Here is a 20,708-nt window from a genome sequence, read left to right as displayed (position 1 = left end):
GGTGATGGTTTCAGCACTGCAGACGGGTTTCTGGGTTTTATCATGTCAGTACAGTTTAGATTACACTGCAGTATTTATTTCTGTCTTTGTCTTTTATGCAGAACAGTCGAAACTTTCTTTAATAATATCAACAATTGTGATACCAGAAAAACATTTATTCTGGCACTTCCTGACTGCATTTGATTGTCAAGAGCCTGAAATGTTGGTCTGGTTCAGTTCAGGACTACTGTGTTGACAAGTCAGAAACACTACAAATGTCTCGGCGCAGTTTTTTATATATACTGCCTTTCTATTGCAATGCAGATGACACACAACTCTATCTGTGCTTCACCTGATGAAGTCCTGCCAACAATCTGGTGAATCACATTTCAGAAGGACAGCTCCAAATCTGCAGTATAATACTGACAAAATCAGAAAACCTCATTTTGTATCTCTCAAAATGGGGGTATTTTTTGATAGTAACACAGAATGTCACTTCACAGTTTACAGTTTCCCCTCTTCACAAACGCTGAGGACACATCATTTGATAACTAATGTAGATGTTCTGGCTGCCATAGGCTGAACTATCATAATGTCCAGCCAGAGGTGCTCCAACATTTATTCCATTTCTTTGGTCTAAGATGTACATTTTAATAATGTTTCACCACAAAAAAGTAATCAAACAGAAAGCAGATGAGGCAACATTTATGCCTGATAAGATATTCAGATATTAGAATGCTCAAGAATACAGTTCAATTGGTAAGGTGTACTGTACCATGTACTGAGGCTGTCAGTCCTCTGCAGCTGCCGCAGATTTGACTCCCCTGCACTTAAAGTTTAAAATCTAGGTCATTTTACCTTGGTGGTTTCCAACCCCCCCCGCCCTATCTTTGTGTTAGTCTCAGGGTCTCTTGGTCTTACCCATCTTGGCGTCGGCTCGAGGCTCGGCGGTCTGTCTCAGTGGCAGTCTGTCGCTCTGTGCAGAGGCGGCGGTCAGAGACGAACTATGTGCCAGAGCCTGCAAGAAGAAATCTGCGACAGCCATCAGAAACTCCACACTGGCACACAGGTAAAATCTCTGCAGAACAGCCACCACCTCGCGTTCTGTGGCTCTCTGTCGGTATGTTACATCGATCATCGCCTCAGAGCTCTCCTCGTCTCTCCGACCGACCATCCTGCAGCCACGAGCAAAAAGGCAAACACAGCAGGCAGAGCTCAGGCAAGTTAACACGGTGGGTTCACAGTGAATGAGATCCTAATCAATACAATTAAACATCGACTGATAACAGCCACAGGTTTATATGATTTTTTTTACCATAGAAATCTGCATGCAAATACAACAAAACTGTTCGGTTCATATGGACTGAGAGGAACTACAGGTCATGTGATGGTTACCGTGAGGTCACCCGCTCCACATCCCTCCTCAGGTCATCCAGCGTACAGGCGGCGAGGACCGTGGTCACCTCCATGCTGCCGTCGGTCAGGATCTTCCCTGAAGCTTTCAGTTGGTGGAGTGCAAACTCGCCCAGTCTGAGCTTCTCCTGGTGCTGCAGGTCTGATGGCTGCAGAAAACAGGAACAACAATCAGACATCCAAAAACCACTGTGCTGATCCCAAACCAGCTGATAAGATAAACTGATCCCACGCTGGGGAAATTAAGTTGTTACAGACAAAGAATAAAAAAGGAGACATAGAAAAAGAACATATATATGTGTGTGTATATATATATATATATATATATATATATATATATATATCTCCATCCATCCATCCATCCATCCATCCATTTCCACCCGCTTATCCGGGGCCGGGTCGCGGGGGCAGCAGTCTGAGCAGGGACGCCCAAACTTCCCTCTCCCCGGACACTTCCTCTAGCTCATCCAGGGGGACCCCGAGGCGTTCCCAGGCCAGCCGAGCGACATAGTCACTCCAGCGTGTCCTGGGTCTTCCCCGGGGCCTCCTCCCAGTGGGGCATGCCTAGAACACCTTCCTAGGGAGGCGTCCAGGGGGCATCCGGTACAGATGCCCGAGCCACCTCAGCTGACTCCTCTCGATGTGGAGGAGCAGCGACTCTACTCTGAGCTCCTCCCGGGTGACAGAGCTCCTCACCCTATCTCTAAGGGAGTGCCCCGCCACCCTGCGGAGGAAACTCATTTCAGCCGCTTGTATCTGGGACCTCGTTCTTTTGGTCATGACCCAAAGTTCATGACCATAGGTGAGGGTAGGAACGTAGATTGACCGGTAAATCGAGAGCTTCGCCTTTCGGCTCAGCTCCTTCTTCACCAGGACGGACCGATACAGCGACCGCATTACTGCTGCCGCTGCACCAATCCGCCTGTCAATCTCACGCTCCATTCTTCCCTCACTCGTGAACAAGATCCCAAGATACTTAAACTCCTCCACTTGAGGCAGGATCTCTCCCCCAACCCGGAGGAAGCAAACCACCTTTTTCCGGTCGAGAACCATGGCCTCGGACTTGGAGGTGCTGACTCTCATCCCAGCTGCTTCACACTCAGCTGCGAACCGTCCCAGTGCACGCTGAAGGTCCTGGCTCGATGGAGCCAAAAAGACAACATCATCCACAAAAAGCAGAGACGAAATCTGCCGGCTCCCGAACCGAACCCCTTCCCTGGCTGCGCCTAGAAATTCTGTCCATAAAAATAATGAACAGAACCGGTGACAAAGGGCAGCCCTGGCGGAGTCCAACATGCACCGGGAACAGGTCCGACTTACTGCCGGCAATGCGGACCAAGCTCCTGCTCCGGTTGTACAGGGACTGCACAGCCCTCAGCAGAGGGCCTCCAACCCCATACTCCCGGAGCACCTCCCACAGAATGACGCGAGGGACACGGTCGAATGCCTTCTCCAAGTCCACAAAACACATGTGGACTGGTTGGGCAAACTCCCATGAACCCTCAAGCACCCTGTGGAGGGTATAGAGCTGGTCCAGTGTTCCACGGCCGGGACGAAAACCGCATTGTTCCTCCTGAATCCGAGGTTCGACTATCGGCCGGATTCTCCTCTCCAGTACCCTGGAATAGACTTTCCCAGGGAGGCTGAGGAGTGTGATCCCCCGATAGTTGGAACACACCCTCCGGTCCCCCTTTTTAAACAGAGGGACCACCACCCCAGTCTGCCAGTCCAAAGGCACCGTCCCCGACTGCCACGCAATGTTGCAGAGGCGTGTCAACCAGGACAGCCCTGCAACATCCAGTGACTTGAGGTACTCAGGGCGGATCTCGTCCACCCCCGGAGCTTTGCCACCGAGGAGCTTGCAGACTACATCAGTGACTTCAGCCCGGGTGATGGACGAATCGACCTCCAAGTCACCAGTCTCTGCTTCCTCTGCAGAAGACATGACAGTGGGATTGAGGAGATCCTCGAAGTATTCCTTCCACCATAGTAAAAAAACGAGGATGTTCACGTCGCCCGGATTGGCGTCACCGGGGCCCCACCCTGGAGCCAGGCCTGGGGTTGGGGCTCGCAGGCGAGCGCCTGGTGGCCGGGTCTTTGCCCACGGGACCCGGCCGGGCTCAGCCCGAAGGAGCGACGTGGGCCCGCCTTCCCGTAGGCCCACCACCCGCAGGAAGGACCAGAAGGGGCCGGTGCTTTGCGTTTTGGGTGGCAGTCGTGGGCGGGGGCCCCGACGACCCAAACCCTGGACAACGACTCTGGCTATATATATATATATATATATATTTAATAATGCACATATTTATGTGTGTGTGTACACACACACATATAAATATGTGCATTATTAAAAGAAAAAAGTCTAAAAATAATATTGCCTTGAGAAGGATGGCTCAGTTTCTGATCCTTCTTGTATTGAGAACCTAATCCAGGAGTCCAACTAAAACCCATCAGCAGCTGCTCTCTGTATGCAGACTGACCTGTTTTGGGTCGTCACTGTACAGAACCAGACCAAGAGACTCGATGTTGAAGTTAAACTTCATACTCTCCAGGGCTTCATCCTCCACTTCATCACTGCTTACAGTTGGCTTCTCAACAACACCTGACATCATAAACACAAATCACATAAACAAAAGTCTGGAAAGGACCAGGAATCAAAAACAGGAGATGAAAATCAAAAACATAAAACAGATCTCAAGCCGTCATCAGCGGAAAAACAGAAGCTAAACCAATTTCACTGTGGATATTTCAGCATGTGTGTGTGAATATATTGGAACAAAAATTATCTCATTTCTGTCCATCACACCTGCCGAGGGGCCAGTGGCTGCTCGGAGCTGCAGATTGGCTTCCTGTCTAGGGGCAATGGGCTCCAGACTGCCAGCCTCTCCCAGATTCTCCATCAGGATCCTCAGAAGCACCTTCAGATCATCCTGACTCAGCTCCACCTGCAAACCGAGCACAGACACTGCACTCATTACACACAAACTCAGATGTGCTGACTACACGCTGCTGTGAGTCAAATGTGAGACTCACACACAGTCACATGATTTCAGTAATTATCCTCTGAGAGGTTAAAGGAGTTCAACATATCTGAAATGATGGCCGAAAGCATATTTCTCCCCCTCTCCAAACACAATAAACTACTTCTGCTGATTATATGTTGAGACTAAGTTAGTAAGAAATTACAAGCGTATTTAATCATTTAATCTTTAGCCCACTATCAACAATTACAGACATTTATTCACATTCTCAAGTGAATTTGATGCATCAGAGACTCCAGCCGCTTGGCAGAAATAGACCTGACGTATTAAGACTGTCTCCTGCAGCCACGACGCAGCAGCATTTTATGAACGTTGATGCACTGTGCATAGAGCAAAGCTTTACTGAGCAGGGAGACAGAACAGGGATAAGATACTCATCAGGAGCAGCAGGTCACAACCATGATCCTGATAGGAACGTCTACAGTCTGTCACATGTCAGATCACTACAGACTACACAGAAGAGAACAGTGATGCTGCACTTCAACACTACAGGACAAGACTGTGCTCAGAGCCAACTGTACCTTTGGTGGCGTACATCTCAGCTGGTTGCAAAAACAATAACAGAAATGGTAAGTATGTTGTTTTTATGGTCTTTTAATGGGGAAAAAGTTTCAGTCACTACCTCAGTAATGAGCCTCATATGTCCAGTATCACAATACTATTTCTATATGCTATGGTATTTAATAAGAAGCTCTAAGGGGTTTGGTCCTCCGACAGGGCATAAAGACAATGAAGCTGAATAAAATATACTCCTTCAGATTCTGCTCTTTATGGGATATGAAACAGTATGGTCAAAGTATGGGGGGGGACTTTGGATGTTAGCACAATGTTAAAAGGAGAGAGCTGCCTGGTGTGTTGGAGAGAAGGAAGGTTAATATGCTGCATAGACAAGTAATCAGAAGCACAGGAGGTGGGTTCAATCTGTTCTTACATGGTGTGAATGGGAGGACAAGGTTAATGATGAAAGAAGAGTATGTCAAGAGTGTGTAGGAGTGTCGGACAGGCTGATGATGAATGTTGTCAGTGCATACCGTCACTCTCACCACTGTCACACTGCCCCGATACATGTCCTGCACCACTTTTACATACATCTCTGCTCCTCCAGATGTCCTCATGTCATATGCTCCAGGTCTGTAAAGCCACAATGCCACTCCTTCTGATCTTCTCAATCTGATGCTCTCCATCACTATTTGCTCAAAGCAAACAGCATCTGTAGGGCTCTCTCCTGACATGCAACCATACTGCTGCTCAATAATCATCACACATCTTCACCTAGCTTCAGTCTCTTCTTCTGCTTGATCTTCAGTCCTGCACATCAGCATTTGATGCTGCCTAGACGTCCCCTGCTACCACCTTGCAGTCTCCAATCTCTTTCAGGTTGCACCACCTGCATAAGATGTAGATTACCTGTGTGCACCTCCTCATCACTGTTCCCTTCACCATACCCTCTGAACTCTCTCCAGTCACCACTCTTTCCTTCCTTCATCCAGAATTCTTCTTTCTCTTCCATCTCACACACAAGTTGTGGGACGGATGTATTCAAGGTGGAGGGGAGACTGCATCAAGGATCGGCTCAGAGCCCTTCCTTGTTTGCACTATTGATTGAGGGAAGATGCAGAGGACACAAAGACATGGAAACAGATGGTCTGCTATGAAGACCCGTTACGGGAGCAGCCGAAAGAAGGAGAAGAAGATTCTGCTTCACAAAAAAAGAATCAGATAAAACCAAAGGATGAAAAGTGGTTGGATGGATAAGCACCGTGTTTATATGAAAATAAAACAGTAATAATAAACTCACAAATCCTCCCGTTGTTCAAGTCTGAATCTTCATCATTTTAGTGCTGATACTAAATTCAAGTATGAACCTTTATTAAAAACCACCAGCTGTACTGGTTTGTCCTGTGAAAACGTGCTGAGCTGAAGGTTATCCAGTCCATAAGGACCCACTCCTCCTCTTCCTTCGCTTCCTCCTCCTACCTTCATGGGCTTCAGATCTCCATTGATCTCCACAGCGACCATCTTCTTATACCAGGAAGCTGCCAGGTTCCTCTTGATGTTCAAGTGCAGGTTTACTGGTTCCAGCAGCTCGGTATTGGGTTGACCTAATGCCTGGTCCAGGCAGGTCCTGATAGACAACAGGGAACCAGAGTTTAAACAATGCTTAATGCATATTGAGTAATGTTACACATGGTTTATTTTTAGAATGATCAACTTTGTCTTAAGTGTCAACTGTGATTGCTCCAAGGGAATGTTTAATTTCTGCTTGTGTTCATATAAAAAGTACAAAGAAAGAACAGTTTGAAATAATTCTTGGTGTTGATATCTTTAGTCCTGACAAAATTCAATCACTGCAATCTTTGCTTTCAGGATGTTTTTTTGCTTTTCCTACAGCAGATCCTTGAATCTGAATAAACGGACTGACCTGGAGAGTTTGAGGTGTGTAAGTTGGACGTCCATGTTGTCAATGACGGCTGGCAGTGGGCATGCTTCAACTGGCAGCAGAGAGAAGCTGTTTCCCACTGTGATGAGACCCAGGTCCATCACAAGTGCATTGTGGGAGGTGGAAGACTGAGGGATGATGATGAGAGGAGCCTTCAGATTGATGTCCACGGACAGACGGAAACTCTTCTGGGCGAAGTCTCGAACACTGGATGCCGCCTTTTCAGCTGCCTGAGCCGTCGCAGCACTCAGAGCGTCTTTAGCTGTCTGGAAGTTGTTGGTGAAATTCTGAATTGAAAGACAAACAAAATTGTTATTGAATCTGAAAAAAGAAAAATGCAATGAAAAAGACTTTTCTTCAACAACAAAAACAACACGACTTATGAATCAAATGTCCAAAAGGTATGTCATGTTTTTGTAAAAAAAAAAAAAAAAGAAAAAAAAAAAGTGAAGTGTCCAAGAATTTTGACTGAGGCACATAAACATAAAACTTAAGTCTCTCTGACTCAGCAGAGTGAAACTCACCAGCAGAGACATGATGAACTTGTGCAGGTAAACCACCTGGATACAGCCCACATTCAGCTTCACTCTGCCATCAGTTTTGGAGGTGTCGGCATAACTGGCGCCCTCGGTGGCGTTAGGAGTCAGACTCATGGTGAAGCTGAACACCTCGTCACCCACGATGGAGATGGCCTGAATGACAGAAAGAGTTCCACAACTTTCATTCAACCTGACTGCAGCAGCAAAGAATAGAGGTAATCTGAGGCAGTCCGATGTAGTCCAGACTGTTTAAGGACAGTCCTGGATACTACCCTCCTGGTACTTACAGCTCATCTACAGTAGTCCTGAATAATCTGATATATAATAGGGGCGTTTATGTATATTTAAAGTTGTCTCTGCTCATTTGAGGTAGTCCAGGTTGTTCTGTGCTGTGAGCTCATCCAACACTAAGTTCACAAAAGGGAATTTCAGGAGCCCATGAAAACCAATTATGTAAGATGCATGAAAAATAAAAGAAATATCATCAGTCTTGATGTCATAACTGAAACGGAGAGAAGAGGATGGACTGCTAACAGGTCAATGAGCTGGCAAAAACTGCTGCTTAAACGTGATCTCTGTAAAAGTAATCAGCATTAATACAATAAGACAACTGGCTGACCTTTTTGTGGATGCTTTTCGGATCAACGTTGAGGACGATGAAATCTCTCAGGCGAGCTGATAAATGAGTTTGTGGTCCTTGCATCAGCAAAGAGCCATTAATACCTGAAGGACACATCAAATTGGGTAAATCAGGGTTACGGTCAACTAATGACAGCAGACAAAAATACTCGGCTGGGATTTGGTACCTTGGATCTTGATGTCAGCCATGTTGCAGCTCTGGTCACACACCAGGACATTGAAGGCTCCCAGTGTCACCATCACTTTCAGGTCGATGACCTCACTGTCTGCAGGTGACACCAGGGCGGCTGACAGGAAACACAACAAGACATGTTAAAGACACGTTGAGTCTTAGTTCATGATTTGAGGAGATGTTCAGACTTTTAAAACCACAGTGCAGTAGTTTGTTTTCGCAACATGTATACTGGGATGATATTTGAGCTCATCGTGTGTGTGTGTGTGTGTCTTGTACTGACTGGACTTGGTGGACACTGTCTTGCCCTCTGTCTTTAGTCTGATCTCTCTCTCTGGAGATGAGACTCTGCCAGATGACAGCGCTGCTGACAGGAAGTTGATCGCTGACAGCAGAGCCTCAGTGTGGAGCATGAGGTCAAGCGAGGTGAAGGTCACCTGGAGAGGCAGAGTAAATGACTGTAATAACAACCTTTAAATTGGTGAACTTTAAATTGATCATTTTCAACTAACTGCAAACGTGACCCGCAGAGTCTTAGAGTGAAGCACAGTAAGTCAGCTGAACAGGTATAAAGAGATCTACTATCAAGCAAATTCCTATTTTTACTGTAGTTGTTACTTAGTTTTGTTTTTTTTTTTCCAGTCCTTGAACATTAGAAAATTACAGACCATAAAAATGAAGCATTACATAAAAATCACTCGCCGTACAATTGTCATTGCACATGTGACCACCAGATGGAGCCAAAATGGTTTTATTTTTTACAAACAAACACTAACTGACATGACTGGAAAACCTGCACAGATCAAGCTTCAATAACAAACACATGAACTGGCAATCAGTGTGTCTGTTTGTGGACCCACATTGATCATCTGTTCGGTGCTCTTGTAGACTGTGGAGAAGTTTGGCCCCGAGCGGTCGGCCTAAGGAAACACAGTCAAACAGTTGAAGGTAGTTGAAAATTAAAACAAAAATCAGTTTTATTCTCTGCTCAATAATCACCTTGTGCGCTAACATATAAAAGCATATCTGTATATCTCAACATATAATCAGATGAAACCCAAGTCACTGATGTCATCACCTTGAAATACTGCACTTTGAGCAGTTCAGCTCCAGACTCCACAGAAGAGCTGATGAGACACAGCGGCTCACCACTAGAGTCTGAAACAAGAAGAACAGGTTTGTATGGTTGACCATATGTACCCGAACACTGGCTGCTTCCTGTCCAAACAGGAATTACTTGGCTTACTATAATACAACACAGAAAACATTACAGGATGTCATAGAACAGCACAGGAAACACTAATGAGCACCATAGAAAAACAAATCGGAACACCATAAAAACACCAGTGGAGCTCATCATCGTGCAGTATAGAATCTGTCAGAAGGCCTCCTTCCTCCTTCCTCGTCCCTCTCTTTGTGTTTTCTTGTGTTTTTCTGTGTCTTCCCCCTGTCCCTTTGTGTCAAGTTATTCTCTTCTTGTGTCTGTCCTGGATGTGTCTGCACTGGGCGGTTCCCTGCAATCATGGCTCACGTACACCTGCTCCCTGTGCCAATCGGCCGCCGCAGCTGCAGCCAATCTAGCCAAACCAGCCTGATAATGCGTCTTGGCCACATATCTCGTTGTGCTTTGTTCTGTGCTCTAGTTTTTTGTCTTGTCTGTTTTCCCAGTAACTGAGGCTACGTTTACACATAGCAGGGTATTTTGGAAAACAGATATTTTAGCCCCTCCGTTTTCGAAAATAACATCGTGCACACAACATCATTTGCAAAAATGTTGTCATTTACGTGAACCTGGATAAATATGCCGTCGAGCGCCATCATAACTATGCCAAACCAATGGGCGCGTGTAGTGTAACCATAGGTCGCTCACATGACGTTAAGTATTTTCAGTCACATGTTGTGACATTTCGGAACCTAAAACGCTGTTTAACCCTGTTTACACGCCAACACATAACTGCCCTTTTCAGAAATCTCCACTTTGGCCGGAGTTTTTAAAAATGATTGTTTTCCGTGAAAAAAACTGTGTTTGCGTGTAAACGAGAGGCCAAACCACATGAAAACATATGCGTTTTCCCTAAGTGTAAACAGGGTCTTAATCTGTTCTGCTCCTATCTCAATCTGCCAAGCCTGCCCAGCTTCAGTCCACCACCAGAAAACCTGTGGACTCACCTGACCTGCCTGCCTGCTCTCACAGTGATCATAATCCTTTTTGTGACAATAAACCCTTTTTATTATTCAAACCATCAGTATCTGTGTCTTGCATTTGGAGTCTAATAATTTCCTCAGCCCCTTAACAGAACACCATAGAAAACACTATAGTGTACTATAGTAATTAAACTTTATTTCTACAGCACAATTCATGCATTAAATGGAACAGAAAGTGCTTAACATTAAAGCAAACAATGTGTGATAAAACAAAAACAAGGAAAATAAAATTACAAAGTAGAATTAAAACAACAGAATAAGACCAGATAAAACAGCCATCAGGTAAAAAGAAAAGACACTTCTGGAGAAAGTGCTGTTAAAAAGAAGTGTCTTGGGATTTTGTTTAAAGGCGTCAACAGATGTAGAACCCTCAGACCTTCAGGGAGTCTGGTCCAGAGTTTTGGGGTGTAATTAACAAATCCTACCTCTCTGTGGCTTTTAGTTCTGGTTCAGGAACAGTCAAGAGGTTTCAGTCAGAGGATTTAAGAGACCTAACAGGCACATATTCAATTCAATTCAATTTTATTTATATAGCACCAAATCACAACAGAAGTTGTCTCAGGACACTTTCCATATGGAGCTGGTACAGACCAAAGTCTTTACCTACACGTATCTTAATCACGCTAACACTTCAGTAACGTTTCTAATGTGACGTTCAAACCTCAGCTCTCAGTGATACCACAGTTCTGTTCTTCAGTGTTAGTAGATTTAGATGTTCAGACAGTTTCTCTCGCTCAGCTTTGGCTCCAATAACAAGTCAGTTTGTGAGATACATGAAATTCAGCTGTTGATAGAACTGTAGTCATTTGAGCTTACAGACATATATAGCTAGTATCATCTGCATAATCATGGAAATTGATGTTACGATTTCTAATAATGTTAAACCTAAGATAGCCGACATGACAAATCCTTATCAACAACTGTAAAATATTGTTGTTTTTGTTTTGTCTTGATCAAGGCCAGCTTCCCAATAAAAGCCTTCAAATATCTGACTTCATGTCTTCATTTGGAGCTCCCAAACACTCTTTTAGTTTGGGCTAAAACTCATTTGGGTATTTGAGAACTGTAGGCACCACATGACCCTGAGTTTTAAAATAAATAGTTTGATCATAAAATTGGAATTGCGAAATAAGTTATTAATACAATGGGCATTTCTGAGTATAACAGAAGTAAAATAAAGAAGGTAGAATAACTTCAATGAAGTAATTTAACCACTTAATAACACCAAAGCCTTATCATTTAAATTAAGTTGGTTCACATTACGTTGGTTGTACTAAACTAATTGAGTTGGTGTCATTGTAAGAATCTAATGGGATTTACTCAGTAAGGGCTGAGTTGAGTTTCTCACAATGATCTGTGCAAATTGTTAACTTTTTTTTTTTTTTTTTTTTAGGTTGAGCCAGTGTGTTCTTTTTTAGAGTGGAGGGGAGGGCAATTCCTGGCCTGCACCACAGAAAGAAGTATAGTGAAGTGGACAGGACACAACAGGAAACACAAAAGGCACCACAGGAAACAACGCAGGGTAACAAGCTTTCATTCAGAGGCAGGATAATTATCACTAAACCATGGTCTGCTGACAGGCTCTGACCTTTGAACTCCAGGCACTTCATGGTGATCTCGTTGACGTATGTTGTAGCACACATATCGTACTTCCTGACTTTGGTGTCAACGCCCAGGTGAGCCACATGAAAGACCAGGAAAGGTGACTCCTTCAGCTCTTTGGGCTTCTTCAGGGTCAGCAACACCTTGAAGAGGATAGAGGGTGAATAAGACACCTGCGGGGTGGTTGGCAGAAAGCCACTACATTGAAGGAATAATCAGAGCAAACTGCGAAACATAGTCACTCAGGACAAACGATTCCTGATCAGCTGGTAGCCACAGTATGATCAATACAGTTTGCACATATTTTGTGACAGAAGAAAAATCCCAATTTAACTCTTCACATCATTTGCAGATTTCATACCTCTTTGATTTCAAAGTTAAGGTGAATGTTGATTGTATTTTCAGTCAGATCTCCGTTGGTGGGGGCCAACACACCTTCAGATATCTTCTGCGACAACACCACCTCCACCTGCTGCTCAGCAAGCTCTGCCTTCTCTGAGGGAAACCAGTCATAAAAAAACACACACACAGCATTTCTCCGTCTTTATTTAGTGCCTGGTTGGTTAAATCAAGGTGATGTTAACCAGGTAGTAGGTAGACCTCAAAGGTAATGTAAGGTCATCTAGATAAATATCATCAGTGTTTGATGGGGGCCACGTGAAACACATTATGAGTTTCTGTCACATTTACCATCATGCATTAAGACCAAAGGTACCTTGAGCCACCTGTCTTTTGACATCCATGCTGTGCTCTTTACTCCCTTCGCCAATGTTCTCCACCAAGATCTTCATCAGCACACCAAGGTCTTCCTCACCCAGACTCATCTGATGAACACATGACACAGTTTGATGCCTTACTCTGAAAAACTGTTAAATCACAGTTTGAACAACTACAAACATGTGAGACCTACAGTGAGGGACCGAAGGAGTCCCTGGACCTGGACTCCAGGGATCTTGGTGAACCAGGAAGCAGCCAAGTTCCTGGTGATGTGTAACTCTAGGTTGATTGGCTGGAGAATCTCGATGTCTGGCTGTGAGGAGTCTCGCTTCAGTGTGGTTCTAAAAAGCACATTTAAGATAAAAAAAAAAAAAACACGTTTGTTCAACACTCAGCTTTCTGTTTTGTCCACTTGGTCATCATCATGTTTTAATGCAGCTCAGATCAGGATCTGCTGTGACAGCTCCTGCTGCTGTCTTCGAGGACACTAAGATGCCAAAGCGTTCCTTTGTCCTCTATGTTGTCCTGTCCTGTGTACAGCAATGGCCAGATGCATCAGCCGCCGATCATTATTGGCCCATATTTGCTGAAGAAAGACGTCTGCAGGAGATCTGGGTCTAGCTTTTGAGTCACAGATCCATTCACATTTATTCCAGAACCAGAACCAGAATTCCTTTATTGCCATTGTCACAGATGTTACAACGAAACTGGTTAGGCACTCTATCCTCTGTGTGTTTAAAAAGAGAATCTAAAAAATAGTAAAACAAATAACCACATTAAATAATACTGACACTGAATGAAGAGGGGAGAGAGGTCGCTTGCTGGAATCAAAGCAGTGATGCAGCAGTTATGTACATGTGACCACTCTGCAACCAGCCGTCTGTCAGCAGAACCTCAAGTCTGTCCTACAAACCCTTTGTGTGTCAGATAATCCACTTTTTGTCAATAACACAGAAGCGGTGAGCATGGTCTCTGCTGTTTTGGGTGTCCTAGCAGGCAGGTTTAGTAAATTTCTTTCTGTTTGTTTCACCAAGGGTTAGTCAGCACCTTTTGAGGAGACAGATTCGTTATTTGCTGTTTTGGCCTTAGGGTTAACCCCTTGAAATGATTCAGTGCAAAACTTTGCATTGCTTGTGTGTCTGGGCCTTAAGGATACCTGAACAGCATCTTTTTATTATTGTTTGTCCTCTGGCTTTGATTTCCCTCCATTATAGCTGAATGACAGCTCTGACAGAACCACTGAAAGGTTTCAGAGCATGCCCACGTTCACTGAGCAACAATGAAAACTGATCCTCCGAGTTAATTCAGAGGTTTTGTGTTGATACCTGGAGAGTTTCAGCTGAGTTAGCTTGACGTCCATCTTCTCCACCACAGCCGGCAGAGAGAAACCTTCAGCAGGCAGCAGGGAGAAGCTGTTTCCCACCGTGATCAGACCCAGATCCACCACCATGGCATCATGGGATGTGGAGGACTGGGGGATGATGATAAGCGGAGCTTTCAGCTTGATGTCCATGAATAGACGGATACTCTTCTGGGCGAATCCCCGAACGCTGGATGCCGCCTTCTCCGCTGCCTGAGCCGTCGCAGCGCTCAGAGCTTCTTTAGCCGTCTGGAAGTTATCAATGAACATCTGAAGAACAAAATAAATCAGGAGTGAGGGAATAACCAACCCGGCGTCAAAGGACTTAGAGGGAAAAAGCATGAAGGAGCAAAGTCAAAGGGAGCCGATGTGAGGCGTTCACGGCCTGGACAGGGCGTACGGTCATTTCTGTTTCATGAACCTTCAGGTGAATAATAGGAACCTCAGACTAATAACAACAGTCGTTCAGCTGCTCACAAATGCGCTTTTTACACATTTACACATCAGCTGGTTTTCTAAAGCCTTTTCAAAACACTAAATGTATGAAGACTGAAAATAAATGCAAACTTTTCTCTGTAAATACAAAAACAGAGAATATTTATGAATCAACAATTGTGGGAATAACACTAATCAGAGATCCAAAAGTATTAAATTTTATGTTTTGAAACAAAAATGAAGATCCACAAGTTCAGAAATATTTTCAAGGGGGGAATTGAGGTCACACAGGCAGAGGTCATGTGATGACAGGGGAAGGGGGTGTGGGGGGTAATGATGATGGCGAATGTGAGTTGCATAGCACTTATGGAGGAAAAAAGTTCTGATAAGTGCCACATGTTGTGCATGAAAAGCATGATTTCCAATTCTTTCTGCTTTGCTCTGAATGTGTTTTTCTGTCTGTCTTGCTGAATTTTCTCCATCAAACTGGGTGAGAACATTGTCACAAAGAATCGGCTCTTGTTCACAGTAACCCAAGTCCACAACTGAAAACCAGACATAAAGTTGAGGACGAGGGTTAACCTGTGCTCTACTGATAAACTTAAACCAGATGATATTTAAGGCGGACTGAAGGTGTGGTGGAGTCGCTGAGTGAAGCTAAAGCAGGTTTGATGCAGTTCAGAGCTGCATGCTGGAAGCTGTACCTCATCAGCAGACGCATACTGAAAGCTAAAAGAAGCCTGAAAGAACAAAACACATCAACAAGACCATGTTGAAACATGAGAGACAAGAAAGTGGAGAGGAAAAACATGCAACAGGAAACACATCAAACGCGACATGTTCTGTCCTGGAACTGTCAGACGATATAAAACAAACAGCTGCAAGCATCAGAGACCAAAGTTCATTTTAACACCTGCTGTAAGCCAAACTAACTTTTTTAGCTGGAAACTCTGTGTTCTGTATGATATTTTAGTATCATCATTTTCTGTTTCTAATTTATCCAAAAAAAGCAAATTTAGGACTTACAGAATAACAGTTTTACTCCGACAGACAGTTTGTGCCACATGATAGTGACCGGCTTCTGGAAACAGAGTCAGTCTGATCATCACTTAAAGTAAAGTCAATGCTAACTGCTGTGTTACAACAGGTTAGTATGAGACCAACAGCTGACCTGCTTTTACATGTGAAAGTGCTAAAATATGACACAAGGCGAGTTTGTCTGTTTCTGTACCTCAATAATTTAACCAACATTTAGCGATCTCTAGTGTTGTACACACACACACACACACACACACACACACACACACACACACACAGAGGTACAGTATGAGTTTACAGCCTCCCTCTGCTGTTAGTATGTGTTCGTTTAGGAGTGTCAGGGGATCAGCTCAGAGTTACGCTGTCTAACATGTTTTTGATGGGGGGAGGAAGCCACTCCCTGTCGGACCGTGCTGCTTACTCATCGTTCATCACAGTGAGTATGACTTACATGGTCTGTCTATCAAATGTGAAGTGCTGCATTGTGGGATTTCTACTAAAGAAACGTTATTAGAACACCATTCACAGACAGAATGTTAGAAAAGTTAATGTTTGATCAGACAAGAGACAAACGCACAAGAGACACTCATTACAAACAAATTAGAGAGAATACTTGTAAATAAGTATTGACTGTAGAAACGAAACTGATGCAGCGGAAAGCAGAAACCACCAAATACACACAGCCCATGTGATGTTTAACCCTAAATGTATGTGCTCATGTTCATGTATAAATACGCATGTTTGAGTATGTGAGTAATAGTGTGTTTGTGTGTATATAGATATGTACTATGTAAATGTGTATTTATGTGTACACGTGTAAATGTACATCTGTCTGTATACATATAATATCTGACCAGCATTGACATGAGGAACTTGTGCAGGTAAACGATCTGGATGCAGCCCAGGCGCATCGTGACCTTCCCATCCACCTTCGACGTGTCGCTGTAACCCTCCCCCTCCGTCGCCCCTGGAAACAAGGACAGTTTGAAGCTGAACACCTCCTCACCCACGATAGACACCGCCTGCATGAAGAGGAAGGAGGAAGGAGGCAGGACAGCGTCATCACAAATGTAGACTGTCCTTCAAACCACAGCTGTTGCTTGTCCTGGTACTACTAAAACTACTTCTTTTGTTAAAATTAAACCTGATTAAAACAATAAGACACAAAGTGGCTCTGAAAACAACAACAATAATAATATTAATACTAAATATAATAATAATGGCCACTGACGGCTGCACTGCATTCATCTGTGACAATAAACATCAGTGATGATCAAACCACTGCGAAGCTTTAATGATAAGAGCAGAGAAGAAGAGTGATGAATAGAAACATTAAACATTACAGGTTTGTGTTCCAGACCTTTCTGTGGATGGTTTTGGGGTCGACGTCTGTGACCACGATGTCTCTGAGCCGAGCGAACACCTCGGTCTCCTTCGCCTGCACCAACACTGACGCATCGATTCCTGTAGGGCAGCGACGGTCAGGTGACACATTTAATGAACTCTTTGCACATGTCGGCATCTCCATCAGTCACGGCTTTAAAGCTCATTTCACTGCTTCAGATTTTATTGGACCAGGTTTTCCTACCTTGGACTCTGATGTCAGCGATGCTGCAGCGATCGTCACACACTTCCACATGGAAACAACCCAACATGGCAAACAGCTTGAAGCTGAACACGCCGCCATCTTTGCCTCCTTTAGACACTGCAGAGAGCGCACAAACACCAGTCAAAGACACTTCAGACAGAGCTTAGTGAGACACCTGTGAGCAGACGGTCGAGACTCACCTGTCCGGCCCTGTCCAGTCTTCTCCACTTGTTTTTTGGCATCATGGTCGCGGGTGACAGTGAGTTGTGGCAGCATAGCACTGTTAATGTAGTTGACGGTTGACAGCAGAGCTTTAGTGTGAAGAAGGAAATCCAGAGAGGAAAACTCCACCTGAAACACCATCAGGTAAACAGTTGTGAGACACCTGTGAAGACCTGACTATCAGCTGAGAGGAAGAATGACAGTCACTGACTGGCAGAAGCACAAATACTGAAAAGACTTTTATTATAGTTTCAGTTTTGAAACACCGCAGCAGCTCTGAAGGTGAACCTGGGCTAAATATTCACATCCACTGCTCTATTGAGCAACTTCTTCTACTTGCAGGATATCAGTCACATACTGTTAAAGCCTGCCACGCCCCCGTTGCTATGGAAATGTCTTGCACCCACCTTCAGTGTTTGCTCGGTGCTATTGAACAGAGTCTGGAAGCTGGGACCACTGGGGTCAGCCTGCAGGACACACAAAAACACACTCAGATCTGGATCAGTATCACGTTTGTGTTCATGTCAGGAAAAGTAAATGTTGTGTCTTCATTTAGGCACAAGAGCAGCGGTACATCTTTACAGCGTTACCCATCACTCAGTTAACGTCCCCCATCCCTCCTCACACCTCCCTGTCACTCATCGTGCATTCAGCATTTTGAAACAGGTGTTTGACAATGTTTCATGTCCTGAAGGTTATAAATTCATCTCTGCAAACAGACATCTTCACAGATGAGTTTAAAACAACTATTATAAAACCTTCACTGAAGAAACCAAGCCGACAGTGATGAAGTCACTGACTTCAGGCCGATGTCCAACCTTCATTCATCAGAGAGATTTTGGAAAGCTGGTTTCAGAGCTAACGAGCTCTTTTCTTAAAGAAAATGACATGAGGATGACGTCAGAACAAACAGCTCTGAAACTGATCTGAATCATCAACTCTGATGTAAGAAGCTCTCAGTCTGTCCTGTTGGACCTCAGAGCAGCGTTTGATGCGATTGATCACATGTCTGATCAGTGGTCTTGAACAGTTGTTGGACTTTGAGTGTTAAACTGGTTTCAAACAAACATCAAAGGCACAGAGTTGGACGTCAGTCTTGGAGATCATGCGTCTGACAAACGTGACGTCAGTTTGAGGTTGCAGGGAGCTGATCGGTCCATTACCGTTGTCACTCTACATGCTGCCACTGGGTGGCGTCATTACAGAGCACAAAGCGTGTTTCTATGCAGACGACACACGACTGAACGTCTGTGCTGAAGCAGATGATGCTGCAGCTGCAGACTCCATCACTGACCGTCTGTTCATCAATAAATCAATGGATGACAAAGAATTTCTTCAAGTGAAATGAGACAAACTGAAATCCTTCTAGTCTGTCTGAAACAAAGAGAGAAATGCTGTCTGATAATCTGAGATTAACTCTCTGGATTAAATCTGAGCTTTCAGTCTCCAAGTCTCACATCAACAAGGTGACCAAAACTTCATTTTCACCTCAGAAACAGCTGAAGAACGACCATTTCTAAACCAACAGATGCCGAAAAACTGATTCATGCCTTTAATTCAAGCCGACTCGATGACTGTGACGCTCGATTTACTGACCTCCAGAAGAAAAACACTGAGAGACTTCAGCTCATTCCAAACTCTGCAGCTCGACTATGAACCAGAACCCAGAGCAGAGACCACATGAGTCCAGTTTCAGCTGCTCTGCACTGACTTCCTGTTACATTTAGGACTGACTTTAAGGTCCTCCTCCTCATATACAAAGCTCTTCATGGAGTAGCACCGAGCTAACTCCCACCTTCATTATTTGCCTTGAAGAACTATGTGATCATCTGCTGATTTACCAAGTTTCTTTCAGCTTTTGTCAGACTCAAAGCTCTGGAACAAATGACCTTCAGATATCAGGAAGCAGCTCACTGAATATTTTTAACAGAAAGCTAAAAACTGATCTCTTAACTTCAGCCTTTAGCAAGCTCTGACTTCCTGATACAGGCCTGAAACTTTGTGCTTTAGCTCACACTGATTCACTGCTGCACTTCCTGTGAAATGCTGCAGTGAAATGCTTTACTTGATTTTCTGCATTTGTGTGCCCTATAGGCAGTAAGACCCACAGTGAGATTCCATCCATGAGAAGATGTTCTGAGGCAGCTGTGAAATGCCTGCTTCAGTGTAATGGAGACCTGTGGTGAATCAGTTTCTGGAGAGAAGGAAAAAGATTCTGTTGCATCTGAGAACCACAGAAAGCAGAGAGAGACATTTTTATCCTAATTCTGCTCTATTTATACCAGGATTTTAATATTTTATTGTGTGGTTTTATGCAGTCTTTATTTTTATTTGCATCCTTATCTCCATCTTATTTTACATTCATTTTTTAACTGTTGCTGTGATTTCTTTCTTGTAAAGCACTTCGAGCTGCAGGTGCTATAGAAAAAGTTTATTATTAATATTAGATATTATTATATTATTGACTACTGAAATGCTTCTTGCTAAAACTTTCTTCCCTCAAAAATCTAACTTTGTGCAACAGTCTGGCCCTAAATTATGTATAAATACACATGCAGTATATACTACATATACAGCTTTTCTCTGTAGTCTGACACTGATCCACCTGAGACAGCAGATCAGGTGAGTCAGCTGGAGAACAGGTCAGTGTGCTTGTGCTCACCTTAATGAACTCCACCTTCAGGAGGTCGGAGCCCTGCTGCTCTGAGGAGCTGATCAGGTGTAGAGGATGCTTCCTGCCGTCTGAAGAGAAAAGAGAACAGTGCACCTGTAAGTATAATCCTAGAAACCAGAGGTCCTCAACCTTTTTCCTCAAAGGTCCACATCTGATGTTTATTCATGGTCAGTGGCCCAGGGTAATTGGCAATAACAAACTAATATCTCCATCCATCCATTTTCACCTGCTTTATCCAGGGCTGGGTTGCGGGGGCAGCACTCTGAGCAGGGACACCCAAACTTCCCTCTCCCTGGACACTTCCTCCAGCTCATCCGGGGGGATCCCGAGGCGTACCCAGGCCAGCCGAGTGACATAGTCACTCCAGTGTGTCCTGGGTCTTCCTCTGGGTCTCCTCCCTGTGGGGCATGCCTGGAACACCTCCCTAGGGAGGCGTCCAGGGGGCATCCGATAGAGATGCCCGAGCCACCTCAGCTGACTCCTCTCGATGTGGAGGAGCAGCGACTCTACTCTGAGCTCCTCCTGGGTGACAGAGCTCCTCACCCTATCTCTAAGGGAGCACCCCGCCACCCTGTGGTTCATTTCAGCCACTAGTATCCGGGACCTCATTCTTTCGGTCATGACCCAAAGTTCATGACCATAGGTGA

At 44.4% G+C, this 20,708-nt stretch overlaps 1 protein-coding gene across 5 annotated transcripts in view; it reads right to left on the bottom strand.

The window, feature by feature from the left end:
- vps13c (vacuolar protein sorting 13 homolog C) overlaps positions 1–20,708 on the bottom strand; it is a 100,683-nt gene that overhangs the window by 45,763 nt on the left and 34,212 nt on the right. For 3 of the 5 annotated variants that reach the window (XM_076736212.1, XM_076736230.1, XM_076736204.1), the window contains 23 exons: positions 20,050–20,129; positions 17,795–17,854; positions 17,366–17,516; positions 17,166–17,282; positions 16,938–17,041; positions 16,432–16,599; positions 14,070–14,374; positions 12,938–13,085; positions 12,743–12,851; positions 12,389–12,522; positions 12,014–12,170; positions 9,299–9,378; positions 9,081–9,140; positions 8,504–8,657; positions 8,216–8,335; positions 8,029–8,132; positions 7,395–7,562; positions 6,853–7,157; positions 6,408–6,555; positions 4,196–4,334; positions 3,870–3,991; positions 1,375–1,541; positions 901–1,154 (listed from right to left, as the gene is read on the bottom strand). In XM_076736212.1, coding sequence (XP_076592327.1) covers positions 901–1,154; positions 1,375–1,541; positions 3,870–3,991; positions 4,196–4,334; positions 6,408–6,555; positions 6,853–7,157; positions 7,395–7,562; positions 8,029–8,132; positions 8,216–8,335; positions 8,504–8,657; positions 9,081–9,140; positions 9,299–9,378; positions 12,014–12,170; positions 12,389–12,522; positions 12,743–12,851; positions 12,938–13,085; positions 14,070–14,374; positions 16,432–16,599; positions 16,938–17,041; positions 17,166–17,282; positions 17,366–17,516; positions 17,795–17,854; positions 20,050–20,129 — 3,354 coding nt within the window. Of the gene's footprint in view, positions 1–900; positions 1,155–1,374; positions 1,542–3,869; positions 3,992–4,195; positions 4,335–4,951; positions 4,973–6,407; positions 6,556–6,852; positions 7,158–7,394; positions 7,563–8,028; positions 8,133–8,215; positions 8,336–8,503; positions 8,658–9,080; positions 9,141–9,298; positions 9,379–12,013; positions 12,171–12,388; positions 12,523–12,742; positions 12,852–12,937; positions 13,086–14,069; positions 14,375–15,243; positions 15,280–16,431; positions 16,600–16,937; positions 17,042–17,165; positions 17,283–17,365; positions 17,517–17,794; positions 17,855–20,049; positions 20,130–20,708 lie in introns of all 5 variants that reach the window. The other 2 variants (XM_076736196.1, XM_076736221.1) reach the window with 2 other exon arrangements.

Source organism: Chaetodon auriga, chromosome 1 (genome assembly GCF_051107435.1).
Source record: "Chaetodon auriga isolate fChaAug3 chromosome 1, fChaAug3.hap1, whole genome shotgun sequence".
Classification (NCBI taxonomy): Eukaryota; Metazoa; Chordata; class Actinopteri; order Chaetodontiformes; family Chaetodontidae; genus Chaetodon; species Chaetodon auriga.
This window is presented reverse-complemented; position numbering and strand designations above follow the sequence as displayed.